This window comes from Salmo salar, chromosome ssa15, assembly GCF_905237065.1.
Source record: "Salmo salar chromosome ssa15, Ssal_v3.1, whole genome shotgun sequence".
NCBI classification, from domain to species: domain Eukaryota; kingdom Metazoa; phylum Chordata; class Actinopteri; order Salmoniformes; family Salmonidae; genus Salmo; species Salmo salar.
The window spans coordinates 92174753-92197353 of NC_059456.1; the positions used below are offsets into that span (position 1 = coordinate 92174753).

Genomic DNA, 22601 nt, shown 5'->3' on the forward strand with positions numbered 1-22601 from the left:
CAGTACAATAAGCTCTTTGTCTTAACTAGTGGTATTGTATACCTTTGTCACAAATGTATTTATTGTCAACAAGGTTTCTTAAAAATATGTAATCAGTAGTGTTCACAAGTTTTCTTAAAAATATGTAATCAGTAGTGTTCACAAGTTTTCTTAAAAATATGTAATTAGTAGTGTTGCACATCTAGCCAAGCCAAGAGACTCCTTTAGCAAAGCTTTCTTTCATCCATCAGGTCCTGTGTGGCTCGGTTGGTAGATCATGGTGCTTGCAACGCCAGGGTTGTGGTTTCGATGCCCACGTGGGACCAGTATGGGGGAAAAAAAATCTGAAATGTACTCACTCACTACTGTTAGACCAGAGAGTCTGCTAAAATATAAACAATGTGTTTGTTTGGGAGCTGTTCATGATGTTGAAACTTAGTCAGACATGTATCTTCAAGAAACACAGAATGACTACAAACAGATGTGTTTATTAATCTACCAATTCACTAGAATGGAAGACATTTTACTTTCATCATCCTGTAGCCTAATGTCAGAATTGTCTGAGAAAACCTTTGATTGACCTCAAAACGTTAGGCCACTTTCACACTCTAGTGACAATACTATGTCAAACTACCTCTGACCCAGCCTGTCCGACTGCACTTCACCATGAGACTCCAGGGTCAGACAGAGCAGATTGATGCACATTTATTGGACGTTATAGGTCAGTCAACAACACTCATACAGTACTGGGCTTTAGCTGTCCCATGTTGCCATTAGGAGGCAGAAAGTCAATTTCCCCCTTACTAGGTGTTCTACTAAGAGGATTAGGCAGTGGGGTTTGTCATTTTTGATCTTCTATTCATCTAGTCTTCTTCCTTATCTTTTTCCCCTTTGACACTTGCTGATTTTGACAAGTTTAATCAGAAAAGGTCAATCAAAGACATAATTGATCGAACAATAAATTTAAACTTGAAAATATAATATTGCTGGTTCAGTAAGGTCCTAGAGTCCATATCCTCTAAATCATATTCAAAAGTGGTCAGGAATAGTCTTCAGCGCCTCTTCTGGGTTTCTGGTTACGTCCACATTCTACAACAACAACACAAATGGAGTTACACCGTTAGATTTGTGGAATCTCTTCTAACATTTTCCCATTGTGCTTGGAATAAATGGATATGTTTTGTAAAGCTTACCCCAGGTCTCTCTCTGTGCGTGTTGACTGCCTCAATGTTTAGGCAAATGTGCTCCACTCTACACCCTGTACCAGGAGAAAGAGATATGAGTGAAATTGTTGGATAAAATTACAGCATGTAAATTTGTCAAAGTCCAATTGGACAACAACTTACCATAGGCCACCGGTGTAAGTTTGAGCACAGTATGAAGAGGACATTTTAGGTATGGTAACTCATCTGTGGAAAAAAAGTTGAACATGTCTTAGACCTAGTCTCTAGTCCAGTGCGCATGCGAGATTTGGTTCTGGGTGACGAGATAGTCTTAGACATGACCAACTTCATTACCACAAGACAATGCCAAATGAATCCATGTCTTTTGGACTGTTATCCTACTGTAAAGTACCTGCGGTTTTGTCTAGTAAGTAGGCCAGCAGACAACGCATGACGGCTTGATGACACACGACTAGCACATTCTCCTGTCTCTCCAGCTCCATGATCACTGGCTCCAGACGGTGGACCAGGTCTTCATACGACTGTGGTTGAGAGAGGAAAATGAATCACACCAGGAAATGTACCTTTTTCATTCTATTGCACCAGGAAATGTACCTTCTTCATACTATTGCACCAGGAAATGTACCTTCTTCATACTATTGCACCAACCTGAACCACACCATGCTCTCTATTTTCTTTCTTTCCTTACCAGCTTGGCTTGGTTCCAGCTGAAAACATTTGAATCCTTGAGCCAACAAGGTAAAAAATATGTTGTATGTGCCCTTGAGCAAGGCACTTCACCTTAATCTGTTCCAGGGGTGCCGTACTACTATGGCTGACCCACACATTTCACTACACCTATCCGGTGTATGTGACAATAAAGAAGATCATCTTTAATTATCTTTCCCAGTCACTCAGATCCAACTCTACTAGGGTGGCTAAGATGTACTAAGATGGCTAGGTGTTCTACTAAGAGGATTAGGTGTTCTACTAAGATGACTAGGTGTTCTACTAAGAGGACTAGGTGTTCTACTAAGAGGATTAGGTGTTCTACTAAGAGGATTAGGTGTTCTACTAAGAGGACTAGGTGTTCTACTAAGAGGACTAGGTGTTCTACTAAGAGGACTAGGTGTTCTACTAAGAGGACTAGGTGTTCTACTAAGAGGACTAGGTGTTCTACTAAGAGGATTAGGTGTTCTACTAAGAGGATTAGGTGTTCTACTAAGAGGATTAGGTGTTGTACTAAGATGACTAGGTGTTGTACTAAGATGACTAGGTGTTGTACTAAGATGACTAGGTGTTGTACTAAGATGACTAGGTATTGTACTAAGATGACTAGGTGTTGTACTAAGAGGACTAGGTGTTCTACTAGAGGACTAGGTGTTGTACTAAGAGGACTAGGTGTTGTACTAAGAGGACTAGGAGTTGTACTAAGAGGACTAGGTGTTGTACTAAGATGACTAGGTGTTGTACTAAGAGGACTAGGTGTTGTACTAAGAGGACTAGGTGTTCTACTAGAGGACTAGGTCTTGTACTAAGAGGACTAGGTGTTGTACTAAGATGACTAGGTGTTGTACTAAGAGGACTAGGTGTTGTACTAAGAGGACTAGGTGTTGTACTGTGATCGCTAGGTGTTGTACTAAGATCTCCACAGTATGTCTGAGTAATGTACAGTGTCTGTATATTTTGCGTGTATTTCGTAAGCAGTGTGTGGTGAATTAAGACAGGTCCTACCTCACCCTTGGGGTAACGGTACCGGTACTTGTCCTGGTCTCTCAGTGCAAACTCTTCTGGGTGGTTCTCCTGTATATCTTCATATGTCAACTCCTCACACACACCCTGAGGAGGAACGAGCAGTGCAGGGAAGATGTCAATGAGTGGTACAGGCATGTACAGTGATGAGTAACCTATCCCGAGCCTGAAAGATTTGCATTAGTTCTTCAGGGCAATGCATTGACTTTAGCTCAGTAGGCTACTTACCCCAGTTAGTCACGCATTCACTGCAAACTGTATACATGCATTACACACTCACATAAAATGTATGCTTAAACTCAACAATGGTTAAATGCATCAATCTCATTTAAACTCAGCAGTAAACAGTGACTTACTGCATCAATCTCATTGAGAGCCTTCCACTGTTCGTATGGAATCCCCAGATGCTCTGCAGTCTGGATGGTCCTCTTCATATGGCTGGTCCACACCTTCAGATCCTTTATATGCTGGCCCTTGATGAAGCCCCCCAGAGCAGTGGCATACTACAGGGACAGACCATGTTCACAGGGAGTGGGGGGGGGGGTATTATTGCTTTATTGTCCACTTTCTTTGCGGAGAATGACATTTTATATTTCTGCTTTCAACCCAACCCCCGAGACACATATACTTTATGCTTTATGTTTTTTTATTTTATACATAAGAGATGGCCCAATACATTAAGTCATTGGGTGGGACAATAGCATTATATCTGGATTAAAACAATTATGTTTTAATTTTTTCCCTCGCTCTACTTTTTTCATTCAACTTTTTCACCCCGGACTCTTTATCTGGACGTGGTTCTACAGGACCTCCACCAGCCGAAGCATAGTAATAGCATTAACATGATGCCTTCTAATTGCAGTCACTGTACTCATAATATACAGGAGAACGATCGCCTTATCGTGAGGATATCCGTGCTGCAAGCCCAGCTTCAGACGCATTCGTCAGGCAAGGGTCATTTATGTGTAGGAATAAGTACAGATAGTAGTATAAATCCCCTCGCAAAGTCCCCACAGCCGGGACAATTTTCTCATGGCTTCTGGAAGGAAATGCTGTAGGAATGCTCAACCGGTGTCACTCGTTCAGCCGATAGAAACTTTCAACCGGCTCTCCCCATTAAGCAACGAGTCGTAGTCAGAGGCCGAGCCTCCCACCATTAGCTCTGACAAATTGAAAACCCTAGTCATTGTCGACTCCATTACCCGCAGTATTAGACTTAAAGAATCATCCAGCGATCATACACTGTTTACCAGGGGACAGGGCTACCGATGTTAAGGCTAATCTGAAGATGGTGTTTGCTAGGTCTAAAACTGGTGAATGTAGAGAGTATAGGGATATGGTTATCTACGTCGGCACCAACAATGTTAGGATGAAACAGACAGAGGTCACCAAGAGCAACATAGCTTCAGCGTGTAAATCAGCTAGAAAGATGTGTCGGCATCGAGTAATTGTCTACACATCTATCACTCCAGTGTTAATGCTCAATTGTAATTATTTCGCCATTATGTCCTCACACACCTCCCTAATCTTACTACATTTGCACACACTGTATATAGATTTTTCTATTGTGTTATTGACTGTACATTTGTTTATCTCATGTGTAACTCTGTGTTGTTGTTTTTGTCGCATTGCTTTGCTTTATCTTGGTCAGGTCACAGTTGTAAATGAGAACTTGTTCTCAACTGGTCTACCTGGTTAAATAAAGGTGAAATAAAACATTTCATAAAAAAAATCCATGATTGTGCCAATATTATCAAATTTATTTTCTACATCAAATTGTATAATGTTTTTAACCATACCTCAGTCTTAGTATACTTATTATCATTACCGAAATGATCAACCTCATTTCCAAAACCTATGTATCATTACCGTAACAGGTGTTCATTTAATGTTCATTTAATGAAAGGAAAAATAGTAGTTTGCTTTAAATGGATGCGCAGAATCTACACGTTATGTTCTTTCAGGCTTGCCACATCATTTTGAAAATATGTCAGGTTTCAATGAAATATCAAAAATATTAGGTTGTAGATTGAGAGAAATCAGTCAAAATCAAATAAAAATGTTAATAAAAAAAAATATATTATTTCATAGTTTCAAGCAACTGTTAATAATCTTTTCTTTTTTTTAAGTGAAATGTATTAGCTTTCCTAATGGTCTTGATGTTTTCAGACTGTTGCGGTAATGAGATTCTTAAGGACTTGTTTTGGAAAATATGTTCGAAAAGTGTTAAATTGTCAGTAAATGTTTTTAAAATAATGCTCACAAACACTTCAGACCTTGTTATTAATGCCTAAAAAGGAAATTTGTTGATGCAAGTCTTTTTAAAGATTTCATGTTTGAAATCTTTGAAACCAAGATTTCGTGAAAATCACCCAAGTGCTGCTTTTGACACCATCGATCATCACATTCTTTTGGAGAGATTGGAAACCAAAATCGGTCTACACGGACAAGTTCTGGCCTGATTTTAGATCTTTTCTGTCGGGAAAGATATCAGTTTGTCTCTGTGGGTGGTTTGTCCTCTGACAAATCAACTGTAAGTTTTGGTGTTCCTCAAGGTTCTGTTTTCATTATATATTTTGTATATTTTACTTCTTGGTGATGTCATTCGGAAACATAATGTTAACTTTCACTGCTATGCAGACGATACACAGCTGTACATTTCGATGAAACATGGTGAAGCCCCAAAATTGTCCTAACTGGAAGCCTATGTTTCAAACATAAGGAAGTGGATGGCGGCAAAGGTATTACTTTTAAACTCAAAGAAAACAGAGATTCTAGTTCTAGGTCGGAAGAAACAAAGAGATCTTCTGTTGGATCTGACAATTAATCTTGATGGTTGTACAGTCGTCACAAATAAAACTGTGAAGGACCTCGGCGTTACTCTGGACCCTGATCTCTCTTTTGATGAACAAGACTAGTTCAAGGAAAGCTTTTTTCCATCTTCGTAACATTGCAAAGATCGGAAACTTTCTGTCCAAAAATGATGCAGAAAAATTAATCCATGCTTTTGTCACTTCTAGATTAGACTTCTGCAATGCTCTACTTTCCATCTACCTGGATAAAGCACTGAATAAACTTCAGTTAGTGCTAAATACGGCTGCTAGAATCTTGACTAGAACCAAAAAATGGGATCATATTACTCCAGTGCTAGTGTAACAGTGTAGGTTCCGTCCCTCTCTTCGCCCCAACCTGGTCTCGAACCAGGGACCCTTGCACACATCAACAACTGACACCCACGAAGCATTGTTACCCATCGCGCCACAAAAGCCGTAGCCCTTGCAACGCAAGGGGAAACCCTACTTCAAGTCTCAGAGCGAGTGACGTCACTGATTGAAACGCTATTAGCGCGCACCACCGCTAACTAACTAGCCATTTCACATCGGTTACACTAGCCTCTGTTAAGGCTAGGGCTGATTTCAAGGTTTTACTGCTAACCTACAAAGCATTACATGGGCTTGCTCCTACAGTACCTATCTCTCCGATTTGGTCCTGCCGTTCATACACGTACCTACACGTACGCTACAGTCACAAGATGCAGGCCTCCTTATTGTCCCTAGAATTTCTAAGCAAACAGCTGGAGGCAGGGCTTTCTCCTATAGAGCTCCATTATTATGGAATGGTCTGCCTATCCATGTGAGAGACGTAGACTTGGTCTCAACCTTTAAGTCTTTATTGAAGACTCATCTCTTCAGTAGGTTCTATGATTGAGCGTAGTCTGGCCCAGGGGTGTGAAGGTGAACGGAAAGGCACTGGAGCGACGAACCACAATGCGGTCTCTGCCTGGACGGTTCCTATCTCTCCACTGGGATTCCCTGCCTCCAACCCTATTACGGGGGGCTGAGTCACTGGCTTGCTGGTGCTCTTCCATCCCGTCCCTGGGAGGGGTGCATCGCTTGAGTGTGTTGAGTCACTGACGTGATCTTCCTGTCCAGGTTTGGCACCCCCCTCAAGTTTGTGTTGTGGGGGATATCTTCGTGGGCTATACTCGGCCTTGTCTCAGGGTAGTAAGTTGGTGGTTGAAGATATCCTTCTAGTGGTGTGGGGGCTGTGCTTTGGCAAAGTGGGTGGGGTTATATCCTGCCTGGTTGGCCCTGTCTGGGGGTATTGTCGAACGGGCCACAGTTGTCTTCCAACCCCTCCTGTCTCAGCATCCAGGATTTATGCTGCAATAGTCTATGTGTCAGGGGGCTAGGGTCAGTCTGTTCTATCTGGAGTATTTCTCCTGTCTTATCCGGTGTCCTGTGTGAATTTAAGTATGCTCCCTCTAATTCTCTCTCTTTCTCTTTCTCTCTTTCTCTCTTTCTCTCGTCTCTCTTCTCATGGAGGACCTGAGCCATAGGACCATGCCTCAGGACTACCTGGCCTGATGACTCCTTGCTGTCCCCAGTCCACCTGGTCGTGCTGCTGCTCCAGTTTCAACTGTTCTGCCTGCGGCTAGGCCCTGACCTGTTCACCGGACGTGCTACCTTGTCCCGGACCTACTGTTTTCGACTCTCTCTCTCTACCGCACCTGCTGTCTCTAACTCTGAATGATCGGCTATGAAAAGCCAACTGACCTTTACTCCTGAGGTGCTGACCTGTTGCACCCTCTACAACCACTGTGATTATTATTATTATTTGACCCTGCTGGTCATCTATGAACGTTTGAACATCTTGGCCATGTACTGTTATAATCTCCACCCGGCATAACCAGAAGAGGACTGGCCACCCCTCACAGCCTGGTTCCTCTCTAAGTTTCTTCCTAGGTTCCTGCCTTTCTAGAGAGTTTTTCAAAGCCACTGTGCTTCTAAATTTACATCTGCATTGCTTGCTGCTTGGGGTTTTAGGCTGGGTTTCTGTATAGCACTTTGTGACATCGGCTGATGTAAAAAGGGCTTTATAAATACATTTGATTGATTGATGTAATATTAGTCTCTGGTGACAGGCACATTTTTTTTGGAATGTTAGCTGATTAGGTTCTGGGAGCCGAGATTCACGCTTGTGTGGCCTACTGACCTTGTGACCCCTGGGAGAGAGTCCTGAGTCTCCCCCAATGCGACCCAGCAGGTTCAGCTCGCTCTCCCCGTGGCGGCTCAGGAAGATAGAGCGCGGTGTGACGTGGATGTTCATAAGGTAGTACACGATCCGGCTCTGTATATGGTCTTGCACACGGTTCACCAGGTACCTAGAGCCCACGTTGAAGATCTTGATGTAAGACAGATGCCTTTGTATAGGAAATATAGAGAGACACATAGGGAGACAATTATTATTCAAGACAGGTGCCGACACAATAACATGTAGGGGAAATACAGGAAGAGAGATGGGGAGATGGAGAGATGGGGAGATGGATTTTTTGTTAATCCAAGTATATTTTTCAGTTTAGTTTTTACTCTTTCTCTCATTCAGGGAGAGGAGCTGTTGGCATAAAGCCTGATCCCAGATAGTTTTTTTTGACAATGACTATAAAGGAGTTGGCAAGACAGCACAAACAGTTCTGGGACCCGGCTAGTTGGCACAGTCTGTTGAACTCTACCTGTCTTTCTCATCGTCCAAAGGCACATAGGTTTGCTTGTAGCACTCGATACGTTTCAGGAAGTCTGCCTGCGCCTCATCCTTGTCACAGTTCACATAGTCTGGGCTGCTCACTTTCACTTCCTGGGACAAAGGTCAGTGTCACAGTGTAGAGTTTAACATCTTGTAGAGTTTAGCATCTTAGAAACAAAGAGCCCTCTGGTAAGGTTTGAGAATAGACTTTCTCACCGTGATATTCTGTGCAATGATGTCTGGATCATCACAAATGGACTCCACAAAAAATACCTGTAAGGACAATTCAGTTGTGTTCATTATACCAAAGGGGTTTTGTCCAGTTTAAATTGAACATTAATGCATATCACCATCTGAGTTTGTATTTAGCTTTTGCAGTGGTAGTAAAGTGTTTATTCATTATGTATAGTAGCAGCTACAGGACTGTCAGTTGGCCTGCCCTTGAACCTGCCTTGTAGCCTTTTTCCTTGGAAAAGCTCACAATGGATATCCTCCTCTCCCGTGTTGTGTTGGTGGCATCAAACACCTGGAGGGAAGAGGATATAAATTTGAGAGAAAATATTTTTTAATCGACTGTACAGATGTAGGATCTTAATTGTTTCACTATTTTGTTGCTGAGCATTTTCCTGTGTATTTGATTTTTTTTTAAAGCTTCTATAGTTTGTCATTTCCACCACGAAAAATGTATCAACCCCTACAAAAAGGTCCATTAATTTTAACCCACATAAAAATTCAAATTTCCTGTTTCTTCAGAATTATTTTCCTGCTGTAGCAAACTGGCTCAAATTAAGATCCTACATCTGTACATTCCAGTCAATGTAGCAGAACGTGGGCACTGTGGGCACAGTGCAATGGTCCCTCAAAACTATTTTGGCACAGAGCAAATTTCAGGTCTTCTGAGCGCAAACTTGAACTTTGTGAAAAAAACTGTGTAACTTCCAGCGAAAGTTTACTGTGAACACTGAGCCTGTACTTGTTTTAAGTTACAGTTTTAACAGGGGCCAAGTAGGCCACTGTGGCTATTTGATCATAATGTAGGCCTACCAGAGTGGTCAACCATCAAAACAATGGAGAAAATGCATCCCATAACATTTTAACATGGAAATAGCTGTTCTATCATTCAGCCTATAGTAGCAGCCAATGTGTGGTGTTCAATGTAGGCCTACATTCCATGAGATTGACATTAACCTGTTTATCCACTTGTCCATCAGACAAGAAGGTGACTGAAAATGTTGTTGTGTTGTTTGATGTAAGAAACCACTTTACAAAGTAAAATGCATTATTATTCCCATACCATTATTACAGAGAATCAGAGAAATTATGCTACCCTCTGCCTATTGGCTACTTAGCTTATTCAAGCCTGTCTCAAAATACAACACTGCCCCTTTAAAGCAAAAAAAGCTCTTTACCTGAATCGCTTTTCAAAGATGTCTGGAAATGTAGGAAGCAATCACTCCCTATCTATAACTGGGCTAATAACTCACTAACTAGCAAAGGATATGAACAAAATGTACACACGTCGCTACATGCAGCTCTGACTTTGATCTCAAAACAAGTGCATCTACTCAAGACCCCTCATGCTGTAAACACAGTCCAGTTCAAAGTAAATTGCACAGATCGGTCTGTGTAGAGTACTTACTGAGTAGTGCGTGTCAATGCAATAGAATCCTACTCTGATGCTTTCTGCCAACAACAAAATCTCTTGCATAGTTCGTTTTGTTTCGATATGTTCCATTAAAAGTGGCTAATAATGCATAGATTCGATCACAATTGCCACATTAAAGGGAAACGTTGATAGTGTTAACAGGGAAAACTCTAGAACAGTGGTCACCAATCTTTTCCGAGTCAAGATCACTTTCTGAGTCAAAATGTTAGCCGAGATCTACCGCTCAGTTTTTTTTTACATGACTTAAAAAACGTAAGCCTATGCAACATTAACCAATTAAAACAGTACTGTAGCAATGAGGTTTGTGCAGTAAGCTATAGGCCCAAAACAATATCACCACATATAGAGTTGAAGTCGGAATTTACATACACTTAGGTTGGAGTCATTAAAACTCGTTTTTCAACCACTCCACAAATTTCTTGTTAACAAACTATAGTTTTGGCAAGTCGGTTAGGACATCTACTTTGCGCATGACACAAGTCATTTTTCCAACAATTGTTTACAGACAGATTATTTCACTTATAATTCACTGTATCACAATTCCAGTGGGTCAGAAGTTTACATACACTAAGTTGACAGTGCCTTTCAACAGCTTGGAAAATTCCAGAAAATTATGTAATGGCTTTAGAAGCTTCTTCTTAATTTACATCATTTGAGTCAATTGGAGGTGTACCTGTGGATGTATTTCAAGGCCTACCTTCAAATCAGTGCCTCTTTGCTTGACATCATGGGAAAATCTAAAGAAATCAGCCAAGACCTCAGACATTTTATTTAGACCTCCACAAGTCTGGTTCGTCCTTGGGAGCAATTTCCAAATGCCTGAAGGTACCACGTTCATCTGTACAACCAATATTACGCAAGTATAAACACCATGGGACCACGCAGCCGTCATACCGCCCAGGAAGGAGATGCATTCTGTCTCCTAGAGATGAACGTACTTTGGTGCGAAAAGTGCAAATCAATCCCAGAACAACATCAAAGGACCTTGTGAAGATGCTGGAGGAAACAGGTACAAAAGTATCTATATCCACAGTAAAACAAGTCCTATATCAACATAACCTGAATGGCCGATCAGCAAGGAAGAAGCCACTGCTCCAAAACCGCCATAAAAAAGCCAGACTACGGTTTGCAACTGCACATGGGGACAAAGATTGTACCTTTTGGAGAAATGTCCTCTGGACTGATGAAACAAAAATAGAACTGTTTGGCCATAATGACCATCATTATGTTTGGAGGAAAAAGGGCGAGGCTTTCAAGCCAAAGAACACCATCCCAACCGTGAAGCACGGGGGTGGCAGCATCATGTTGTGGGGGTGCTTTGCTGCAGGAGGGACTGGTGCACTTCACAAAATAGATGGCATCATGAGGGAGGAAAATTATGTGGATATATTGAAGCAACATCTCAAGACATCAGTCAGTAAGTTAAAGCTTGGTCGCAAATGGGTCTTCCAAATGGACAATGACCCCAAGCATACTTCCAAAGTTGTGGCAAAATGGCTTATGGACAACAAAGGCAAGGTATTGGCGTGGCCATCACAAAGCCCTGACCTCCATCCTATAGAAAATGTGTGGGCAGAACTGAAAAAGCATGTGCGAGCAAGGAGGTCTACAAACCTGACTCAGTTACACCAGGTCTGTCAGGCGGAATGGGCCAAAATTCACCAAACTTATAGTAGGAAGCTTGTGAAAGACTACCCGAAACGTTTGATCCAGGTAAACAATTTAAAGGCAATGCTACCAAATACTAATTGAGTGTATGTAAACTTCTGACCCACTGAGAATGTGATGAAAGAAATAAAAGCTGAAATAAATTCTTCTCTCAACTATTATTCTGACATTTCACATTCTTAAAATAAGGTGGTGATCCTAACTGACCTAAAACAGGGTATTTTTAGGATTAAATGTCAGGAATTGTGAAAAACTGAGATTAAATGTATTTGGCTAAAGTGTATGTAAACTTCCCACTTCAACTGTATTATCACCGCATTGTTGTTCGGGCATTTTTTGAAATTGTATTTAAAAATTTGAGGTAGGCTAAATGATCATACCCGTAATAGATCTGTTGTTGTATTACTTGTGAGGCACAGCTGAGTGAGGGAGAGAGCAGCAGACTTAGGGTCCGCCTCTCAATATCCCTCCGCTCTCCCTTTCCTCCACTGACACTGTCCAAAAAGGGACACCGTCTTCCAGCTGATGGTGAAACTGGAGTTGCACTGCACCTCATGCACAAATGTATGTTGTTACTCTTATGAACAGATACAGGGAAATATTCCTCAATGTTAAAAAGACCCAAGCCTCTAATTATAACAACAACGCAGGCCTATATATATGTACTTTCCTACTCATTCATTCCTGCTACAGTGCTTGTTGTAGCGCTGAGTGGAAATAGGAAAAATGCACGTTTTATGTTGAATACGAAGTGTTGACAGTGCTGAGTAAGAACTTAAACATGAACTCACTCGTAAAACAGCAGCTCTTTGCTATATTCATTGACAGTCTCTCTCTAGTCATGGTTTTAAACGTTTTGAAATCTCACGGTATCAATTTTGCTGTAGCTTTCTTTTATGCCTGCTACGTTACTGCAGACACGTGATCTGAGCCATCCGATTGGCCCATGGTAGGCCTATAGTGCACTTGATTTGCTCTCCGGTCCCGCCAGCAGGCAGAGTTTGTACCTTCAGACACATGAAATTGTTAAAAATGGCAAAACAAAATAGGAACACAAGGCTTTATCTTTGGGTTTTTTACAGAAATGTTTGGCGATCGATTAGGAATGCCTTGGAGATCTATCAGTCGAGTTTGATGACCACTGCTCTAGAAAGTTGAGAGAAGTTCAATCTCGTACTTCTCTCTGTGGGCTGATATTTCTTCTGCGTGGCAGTCCCGGGGGAGCTGAGCAGCAGTCTTGGGGCTACTGTGCACCCGCAGCTTAGAGGGAACATTGGCACAGTGTATATTTCTTTAACCTTTATTTAATCTGTAAGTCCATAGAGGTCAAAATATATTTTTACCCATGGAGACCTGGAAGTGTCCAGTATATAATGTACAGTGTGTTTGAAGTTCAATGTCCTGTCCACCCTGAGTACAGTATGTCTCAGTCATGTGTAAGTGGTATGGTGTGTTTGCCCTATTGACAGTCAGCTCAGAGGGGCAGTTTTAAATTGTCCTCTTACTCACGGCTACTTGTCCATGTTCCTTTGAGAAGTAGATAACTACATCTTTAAGGGCATTTGTAGCGCAGGCCCTGAGAAAGAAAATTCAATGAGAAATCATTGGATTAACCACAGAAAGATAATTCACAGCACAAAAGGACATAGCAAGTCAGTTATTACGTAATACTTTACACAAACCACCACTAGTCTGCACCTGAAATGTCACCCTATTCCCTATACAGTGCACTGCTACTTTGACCATGAAAGTAGTGGGAAAATAGAGTGCTATGGGGAAAAGAGTGCTATCTCAGACGCAGTCCCACCCATAGCTTCATCACATAGATAGAGCAACCCCTCAAACCTGAGGAATCTCTTACCTGCGAATCTGCATGGCCTCCTCATTGTCCGGTCTGAAGAACTCAAAGTTCTTGTAGCTCTGGACTGCTTCCCTGCGATACTGGCCCAAGTTGAAGACTAGACGATAGGTGATTGATGATAGATGATGGAGGGTAGATAAGGGAAAGACCATCAACTCCAATCCTCAGTGACGTGTATGAGTACTCAAGCACACCTCAGGTCATTTAACTTGGCTAGTGTGTGGGTGTGAACTGACCCTTTGTTGGAACCCCTATCCAGTTGAGGTAGCGGGAGAGCTTCTTGGATATGTATGTCTTCCCCCTGGCAGGCAGTCCAACCATCACAATCAGAGTGGGGGAGTTGGTGAGCTGGGGCACGGAAGCTGGGGAAAACAAGACAGACCTTAGGAATCTACTGTACATGCCTGGTCAGTAAATAGAATGGTTCTCTGTGAACACTTTTAACAAGGCACAAATCAATGGTGAGAGTAAACACTTCCACACACAGTGTGTGTGTGTGTGTGTGTGTGTGTGTGTGTGTGTGTGTGTGTGTGTGTGTGTGTGTGTGTGTGTGTGTGTGCGTGTGTGCGTGTGTGCGTGCATGTGTGTACCAAGTGCCGAGGTAATCCTCACCATCTCCTCAAGAGAGAGAACACCAGGGGACAGAGAGATCAAATATCTGTTAACCAGGGCACACCTATCAGATGAGTCATCTCCCAACAGGCAAGGATTGGTTGAGCCCTCATTGTTACCATGCTATGTCTTACTTACCTCGTCAACAAGATCGCCAGAGGTAATGTGTTCTGCATAATAATCCTAGAGTAATCAGTCAACTCCTTTAAGAGTGTAAGACTACTTCAGAGTATATCCTGAGAACCACAGAGTATCCCATGCAGCCAGTCACATCGGTGACAACACCACACTGGGACAAGGGTGCCATTGCAGACAGTACCAGCATGCAGTACCTCTTGTTCAGCATGAGATTTCATCATAGAAACAAAATAACAGTCAAAGCATGTGGAACAGAATCATTCCACAGGCTACATCAGACCTCTCAATAAAGTAATGTTCAAACTGCATATCCACACACTGCACCATATATCATTTCACATGTCAGGAAGTAACTCCACTTAACTGAGACTTTAGAAGAGCGATACAGTACAATAGGTAGTACGAGGGAGGATATAGGAGAACCAGGACATATTGCAGGATATAGCAGCGTCAGTATACAGTATCCATGCATTACAGGTCACAGGACAATGTTAGAGTAGGATTAATCTTATTCTCTCACATGGGGCATGGAGGAGGAGGGAGGGAAGCCATTCAACAGATCTACGATTTACACTAGGAAACAATCAATCATAGTCTTAACATGGCAACAAGATCAACACTTGAGCACTCATCCACCTGTTGTTGAAGATAACTTCCATGGCTTATACTAATGAATGAATTAGGAAGTTGAGAGGAAAGAAGAGAGACAGAGAAAACAGACAGGAGAAGAGAAGGAGCGAGAGACAGAGAGAGAGAGACAGAGACAAAGAGAGCAAGCGAGAAACAGACAAACAGACGGAAACAGGCAGAAACAGACAGAAACAGGCAGAAAAAGAGAAAGAGAGCACTAGACAGAAATTGGTTCTTCACACTTACAGCCTCTCCGGCGACTTAGCTTGCAGCCTCCCATCCCCAACCATGGCACCCATATCTTGAGCAGAGGAGTCTGCGTGAGCTCATTCTTCTCCTGTTCTGTGGTCATGTCAGCACTCGGCAGAGCCCAGACAGACAGAGTCATGCAACACAGCACAGTCCCCCTGGCCCTGTTCAGCGGAGCGAGTGGGAGTGAGGGAGACAAGAGGAGCAACACAGCCGCTTGCTTCAGTGAACTCTGGCGGGGTCACCTGACTGTTGCCAAGGAGCAGAAGGCGGAGGGGACCCTGGAAGGGGAGGTCCGATTCCCTAAATAATGCAATACTTTTGACCAGGGTCCATAGGGCTCTGGTTCCCTATATAATGCAATACTTTTGACCAGGGTCCATTGGGAATTTGGTGCCATTTGGGACACATGTTAGCTCACTGATGCCATGCTGTTTCACTGCTACTCAGCAGTTAGCGTAGAACATGGTCAGAGGCCAACTACTTTAGAGGGATCTAAAATATCCTGGGATATCAGCCAGTAGGGAGGAGGAATCACAAAGTTACACAAGTCTGTGTTGTGGTGGTGACATGGCACTAAAGCATTAAATATATCAGTCCTTTTGAAGAACAAGCTCATCACAGAGTAACAGTTTACCATAGTTAACTGTTATGATGAACTGATCAAAACAATATATGTTGTGAGGCTATAGTACAGCACATATACAGTATGTCGCTTGACTTGTATTTGGCAACGGTGTGGTGTTGCTCAGTTATACCACAAGGTGGCAGTTGGAAGTCAGAGTTCACAGTTCCTTTTGAAATGTTAAAGATCAACTGGCTCTATCATTACATACACTCACTGTCTGTAGCCTGTAGGTAGCAAATAAACTGACAAAACAGCTCCTCCCCATGTTCTCTGCTGTTTTTCTGCTCTGGTGCAATCATTCTCATTCAGAAAATATCTGACTCTGTTGACAGTACTTCAAGAGGTTACCAAGGCAATGAGGCATTGACCTGACTAAGGAATTAGACATCTGACAACCTATGAGAGAGACATGGACAGTCCCTGATCTGATCTCATTACAACTTAATGCAGTGGAGTATTTAAGGGAAGAGGCGTCATGGGTTAGATAATGTCATCAATACGTAATGTAGCCTCCCAGCAGGCGAGCAAGACTGGTTGAAATGACATCATTACTACACCATTACAAGCTGGTTGCAAACTAGTTGTATTGACGTCATTTCAACCAGTTTGTCCACTGGGCCCGCTGGGAATTGTTACCCCCGCAATTCTTATTTATGTTATGTCCATACATTCTTAGAAAAAAGATTGCTATCTAGAACCAAAAAGGCTTCTTCGGCTGTCCCCATAGGAGAACCCTTTGAAACAACTTTTTGTTTTAAAAGAGTTCTACATGGAACCAAAAAGGGTTCTCCTATGGGGATAGCCAATTAACCCTTTTGGAACGCTTTTTTCTACGAGTGTAGGCCTACCGTATAGTATCAGGTTTTACATGCAGTGGCAACATTGTTTAGACATTTCCACTGTGGGGTTTGCTGTAACAAATTTTTACTTAGACCTGCAGTAACTTAGCAAGGGTGAAATGGGCATTGGAACAGGATACTTTGAATAAAACTTTCTGGTCAAATTCTAACAGAGACAGACAGTTAGTTTGGCAGTTAGTCTTACAGTGTCTTGGCCTCTGCCATTACTCCGCAACAGAAAATGTAATTCCCATAACACAGCTGGACATTCTGCATCTAAGTGTCAGACCTCATACCAACTGTTAAGCTACCTAACTGACCACATTCTGGGCAAATCGTACCGTAGGCCTATGTTGGCATATGTTAAAAAGGTTAAGCATCAAACCTGATATTCTGCAGTACAGACAATGTTTATGCCTTTCAGCAACAGTAATGACCACAGAGTCTAGACCTGTTTTTGTTAGTAGAGCCCAGGAGAAGCGAGAGAGGAACATGCTATCCCTGCTGGCTGAGAGTTTGGCCTGGCAGGAATGTAGCCTGGCCTCCCTGCTCCAAATAGAATGGCAGGGATTGACTGCACTGTAGCTGCTGAGCAATGAGCTATGATTGGGCAGCTGCTGTAAACCACAGCTAAATGTAAGTGTGTTCCTGAAAACATCTCTCTCTCTCTCACTGAGGAACGGTAAACTGCATAATAAAAGTTTACATGGAACATACTGTACTTAAAGGTCCAATGCAGAAATGTTTATCTCAATATCAAATCATTTTTCGGTAACAATAAAGTTCTTACTGTGATTGTTTTCAATTTAAATGGTCAAAAATGAACAAAAACAGCTTCCTAAGAGCAATTTCTCAAGCAAGAATCTTGCTAGGACTATCAGAAAACTAGCTTCTATGGCAGAGACATGGCAGAGAGGTTTGAAACTTTCTTTCTTATTGGTCTATTAACTTGTGATGTCACCAGTCTGGCCAAAACTCCATCCCATGAACAACAGGCTGAAATTTCAAACAGTCTTTTCAAATAGTTCTTGCACTAAAAGGGCATTACCATAATTTTCAAAATTTCACAATATTATTCCAAACTCATAGTGTGGAAATATATATAAATCCAGAAAATCACATTTTTCACTGCACTGAGCCTTTAAAGTTGAGGTTGAGGTTACATTCCATATGAAGATGGAATGAGATATTAAGATGGCAAGAGGGTACATGACATTTTGGAGTTGGTTTATGCAAGATTCCTTCAGAAGACAGACCGTCCCGTTCCGTAACAGGTCCCAAAGAGCTGATCAGGTTCCATATGAAGGGTCCTGCTTGGATAACTATCCCAGTACAGTTGACTAGCTTCTTTCATTTATTCACATATAGGCTGCTAGCAGAAAACTGAACCCAATCCTAACCATTCATTCACTGATAGGCTACAACAGATGTAAAGATGATCACTCTTTTGTTGCAGAGAATTTTGAATCAATCAGTTAAAATCAAAGTTTATTGGTCGATTACAGAGATTTGCAGATGTTTTCACAGGTTTTCACGACGCCAACAGTGCAGCAATAATACCTAGCAATACAAAACAATATACACATAATCGAAAAAGTTAAAAGAAATAAATAAAAAATATCAGAACGAGCAATGTCAGAGTCCTGAATATAAATAATATATATATATATATATATATATATATATATATACAGTTGAAGTCGGGAGTTTACATACACCTTAGTCAAATACATTTAAACTCAGTTTTTCACAATTCCTGACATTTAATCCTAGTAAAAAAATCCCTGTCTTGGGTCAGTTAAGATCACCACTTTACTTTAAGAATGTGAAATGTCAGAATAGTAGTAGAGAGGATAACTTATTTCAGCTTTTATTTGTTTCATCACATTCCCAGTGGGTCAGAAGTTTACATACACTCAATTAGTATTTGGTAGCATTGCCTTTAAATTGTTTAACTTGGGTCAAATGTTTTTAAAGGCAATGCTACCAAATACTAATTGATTGTATGTAAACTTCTGACCCACTGGGAATGTGATGAAACAAATAAAAGCTGAAATAAATCATTCTCTCTACTATTATTGTCACGTCCTGACCATGGTAAGCTGTTATTTTCTATGGTAGACTGGTCAGGGTGTGACAGGGGGTGTTTTTCTATGTTTTGTATTTCTATGTTCAGGTTCTAGTTTTCTATTTCTATGTTGGGTTTGTTTGGGATGATCTCCAATTAGAGGCAGCCGGTCCTCGTTGTCTCTAATTGGAGATCATACTTATGTAGGGTTTTTTTCCACCTGGGTTTGGGGGATCTTGTTTTTGTATTGCTCAGTGAAGCCTGCAGAACGTGACATTCGTGTTTCTTTGTTTTATTGTTTTTGTATAGTGTTCTGAGTTAATAATAAATATTTATCATGAGCACTCAACACACTGCACCTTAGTCTACTCCTTACGACGATCGCCACAATTATTCTGACATTTCACATTCTTAAAATAAAGTGGTGATCCTAACTGATCTAAGACAGGGAATTCTTCTAGGAATAAATGTCAGTAATTGTGCAAAACTGAGTTTAAATGTATTTGGCTAAAGTGTATGTGTAAGGGGTGCGTAACCGGTGGCAGGGAAGTCAGACGCAGGAGAGCAGAACTAGATAATAGCCGGAGCAGTTTAATAGCAAAACCAACAGCATAAAAATAACAAGACATGGGTACAAAACCCGTCGCACACCAGTCAACATGTGCGCTTACAATAAACAATACCACACAAAGACATGGGGGCAACAGAGGGTTAAATGCACAAGACGTAATTAGGGACTGAAAACCAGGTGTGTGGGAAAACAAGACAAAACAAATGGAAAATAAAACATGGAACGGCGATGGCTAGAAGACCGGTGACGCCGAACAAGGAGAGGAACCGACTTCGGCAGAAGTCGTGACAGTATGTAAACTTCCGACTTCAACTGTATATATGCTCAGTGTACAACAAATTAAGAATAGTTTCCTAATATTGAGTTGCACCACCACCACCCCACCCCACCAATGCTGGCCCATGTTGACGCCAATGCTTCCCAAAGTTGGATGTCCTTTGGGTGGTGGACTATTCTTGATACACACATGAAATTGTTCAGCATGGAAAACCCAGCATTGTTGTAGCTCTTGACACAAACCGGTGCGCCTGGTACCTACTACTATACCCCATTCAAAGGCCTTTGCATATTTTGTCTTGCCCATTCACCCTCTGAATGGCACACATACACAATCCATGTCTCAATTGTCTCAAGGCTTAAAAATCCTTATTTAATCTGTCTCCTCCCCTTCATCTACACTGATTGAAGTGGAATTAACAAGTGACATCAATAAGGGGTCATAGCTTTCACCTGGATTCACCTGGTCAGTCTATGTCATTAAAAGAGCAGGTGTTCATAATGTTTAAACACTCAGTGTGTAATGGTGTGTATAGACAGTATATGAATAGAAAAGGTGTGTACAGGTGAAGTTATATAGGATGAGCCTTGAATAAAATACAGTATATACATCTGAAGTTTATAAAACAGTATATAAACTTTTTCTCCACATCAGGAAATGTTAACTTCTAGTGTATTCAAGGTTTAAAAAGGCTTCCTTTTTGTGATACAAAAAATGTATCAACCTCTACAAACAATATCCATTATTTATAATGACCTGACCAAGATCCGCTTCAGATGGAAACGTTGTCAATAAAGCGGTGAATTCGGAGCTTTGTTCTATACCATTATTTATAATCCACATAATAATTCACATTTCCTGTTGCTGCAGAATTAATTTCCTGCTATAGCAAACTGGCTCCAATTAAGATCCTACAACTGTAGCATTCATTCAGTGATAGGCTACTACTATACTAGTCATACTGTAACAGAGCACAAAGATGATACCACTACTGTATAAGGAAATAGAGGGAAACAACAGAAGATATCAGAGTTACCAGAGTGACAGACAGACCTTCCCAAGTCCTTTCCATTTTCGTCTGTGTGTCCATCCTTTCTAAATCAAGGCAGCTTTCTAAATCAAGGCAACTTGAAACCCAGAGAAGACGTTGTCCAGTCTGTAGCAGTGTCTGCTGCACTGTCTAAATCATAGAGTGTAACACCAATCCACCAAGTCTATTTTGCTCGTGTGTATTTCTGTGCTGCTGCACTTAGCCCCCTGAACAACATGTGCTCATAACAACATGTGCATAGACAGAACTGAACCAGCATAGTAAAGTTGGACTTTACTATATCATCTTAGCGCTTCCTACTCCTCCCTCTCAAGAGAGTGCATGTTTATCAATGAATGCTCTCACCTGCGCTGTCACAGCGGCGCCTCATTATGTATTCCATATGGAGCAGTTCTACCCCTGCAGGGTGCACTGTCTGAAGAAGACTTACTAATGCCTATGGCTCTGCTGTCAGATGCTCTTATTAATGTAACCAAACCCCTCGGCCAAAGCATTCTCTCCCCCCTCACCACCTTCTCCCTCTTTCTACGACACATGGACATACGCTGGGCTTGTCCTTTAATGTTTGCCAGGTCTTGGGTTCACCATTCACAACTTACACACACACACACACACATGCGCACATGCACACGCACACTCACGCATACGCACACTCACACACACACACAGCCAGGGGAGTGAGCTCATAACAGGAGCAAAGGTCACCGAGGGGATTTGAACGTTTACAACTCCGTGGCTTCGCTTATCATTCAGACCTGGGTTTGAATAGCATTTGAAATCTTTCAAATACTATTAGCTTTAGCTTTAGCCTGCCTGTAGTGCCAGGCGGGCTGGTTTTACCCTTCTGTGACTCTTCTATTGGTTCAATTGCACCAGGCAAGCTTAATCAAGCCCAGCTAAACTATTTGAAGTAATATCAAATAGTATTTGAGCCCAGGTCAGCCACTTATCATGCACACACGTGTCAAAGATTGTTGAAGATGTTATCACAGGTGCAGCGAAATGCTTGTGTTTCTAACTCCAACAATGCAGTAATAGACAAAATACTGCAAAGTAGTATATAGTGGTATATGGAACACGGCCTACAAGTCCTTACTTACTACTACATGAGAATGTGACAAGTAAGGACTTGTAGGCCATGTCTTGGACTCTTGTTATTGTGTTCCATATACTACAGTTTCTCTGGCAAGATGGCACTGACAGACACGGACACCCTGTTTCTAGCTCCTAGACAACTTTGCAGTATTTTGTCTATTACTGCATTGTTGGAGCTAGAAACACAAGCATTTCGCTGCACCTGCGATAACATCTTCAAATCTGTGTACGCGACCAATACATTTTGATTTGATTTGATTTGAAAGGGTGTGTAACATTAAAAGTTTAAACAAATATGTTTTTAATGACTGGAGCTTACTATGGGCTGCAATCATAAAACCAACAAAACACAATAATATTTTCTATCCAACCAATACTGACTGTGTTATGCAGCAGACAAATTCAAAAATATGACACATGATGAATTATACAGCATATTACTGCATGCACATCAAAATGTATAGCCTACCATTAGCTGTACGTGTAACGTCTGCTACAGAAGCATGGTGTTGCTGCAGTCAGTACCATACCCAAGCTCCATTCTTGACGTGAGGCCCCAAAAGAATTCAGTGAAATCTTGGGATGTCTCGATATACAGTGGTAATGTAAAAAGCAATGGATGGTGGTTTAATTTGGCAGCAAAACAAAGCCATGCCTCATTTTAAAAACAAGCCCCAAATGATCTGCTCCTATTGTAAATAGTTTAGTAAGGTACCATCTCATGTTACCCTTTTGGATTGTAAAGGGGCATTTTCCTTCACTAAACTTTTCCACTTACTTTGTCAGGATCAACTAATTTACCACTATCCCTATCTCTCACACAGTCATGGA

General features: G+C 41.6%; 1 protein-coding gene across 3 annotated transcripts; it reads right to left on the reverse strand.

Annotated features, from left to right (window-relative positions):
* Positions 1-451: 451 nt before the first annotated feature.
* LOC100194719 (6-phosphofructo-2-kinase/fructose-2,6-bisphosphatase) lies at positions 452-21196 on the reverse strand. Of its 3 annotated transcripts, none has more exons than XM_014146960.2 (14): positions 21021-21196; positions 13849-13974; positions 13613-13709; positions 13261-13327; positions 8869-8943; positions 8634-8690; positions 8407-8528; positions 7890-8097; positions 3251-3397; positions 2877-2981; positions 1555-1684; positions 1326-1388; positions 1173-1237; positions 452-1068 (listed from the first exon to the last, which is right to left on the reverse strand). In XM_014146960.2, the coding sequence occupies exons 1-14, from the start codon at positions 21055-21057 to the stop codon at positions 1009-1011; spliced, it is 1359 nt and encodes a 452-aa protein (XP_014002435.1). In that variant the 5' UTR covers positions 21058-21196; the 3' UTR covers positions 452-1008. The 3 variants fall into 3 exon arrangements, with proteins under 3 accessions (XP_014002435.1, XP_014002436.1, XP_014002432.1); XM_014146961.2 differs by lacking the exon at positions 21021-21196 and adding an exon at positions 20678-20956; XM_014146957.2 differs by lacking the exon at positions 21021-21196 and adding an exon at positions 15239-16610.
* Between the last annotated feature and the right edge of the window lie 1405 nt (positions 21197-22601).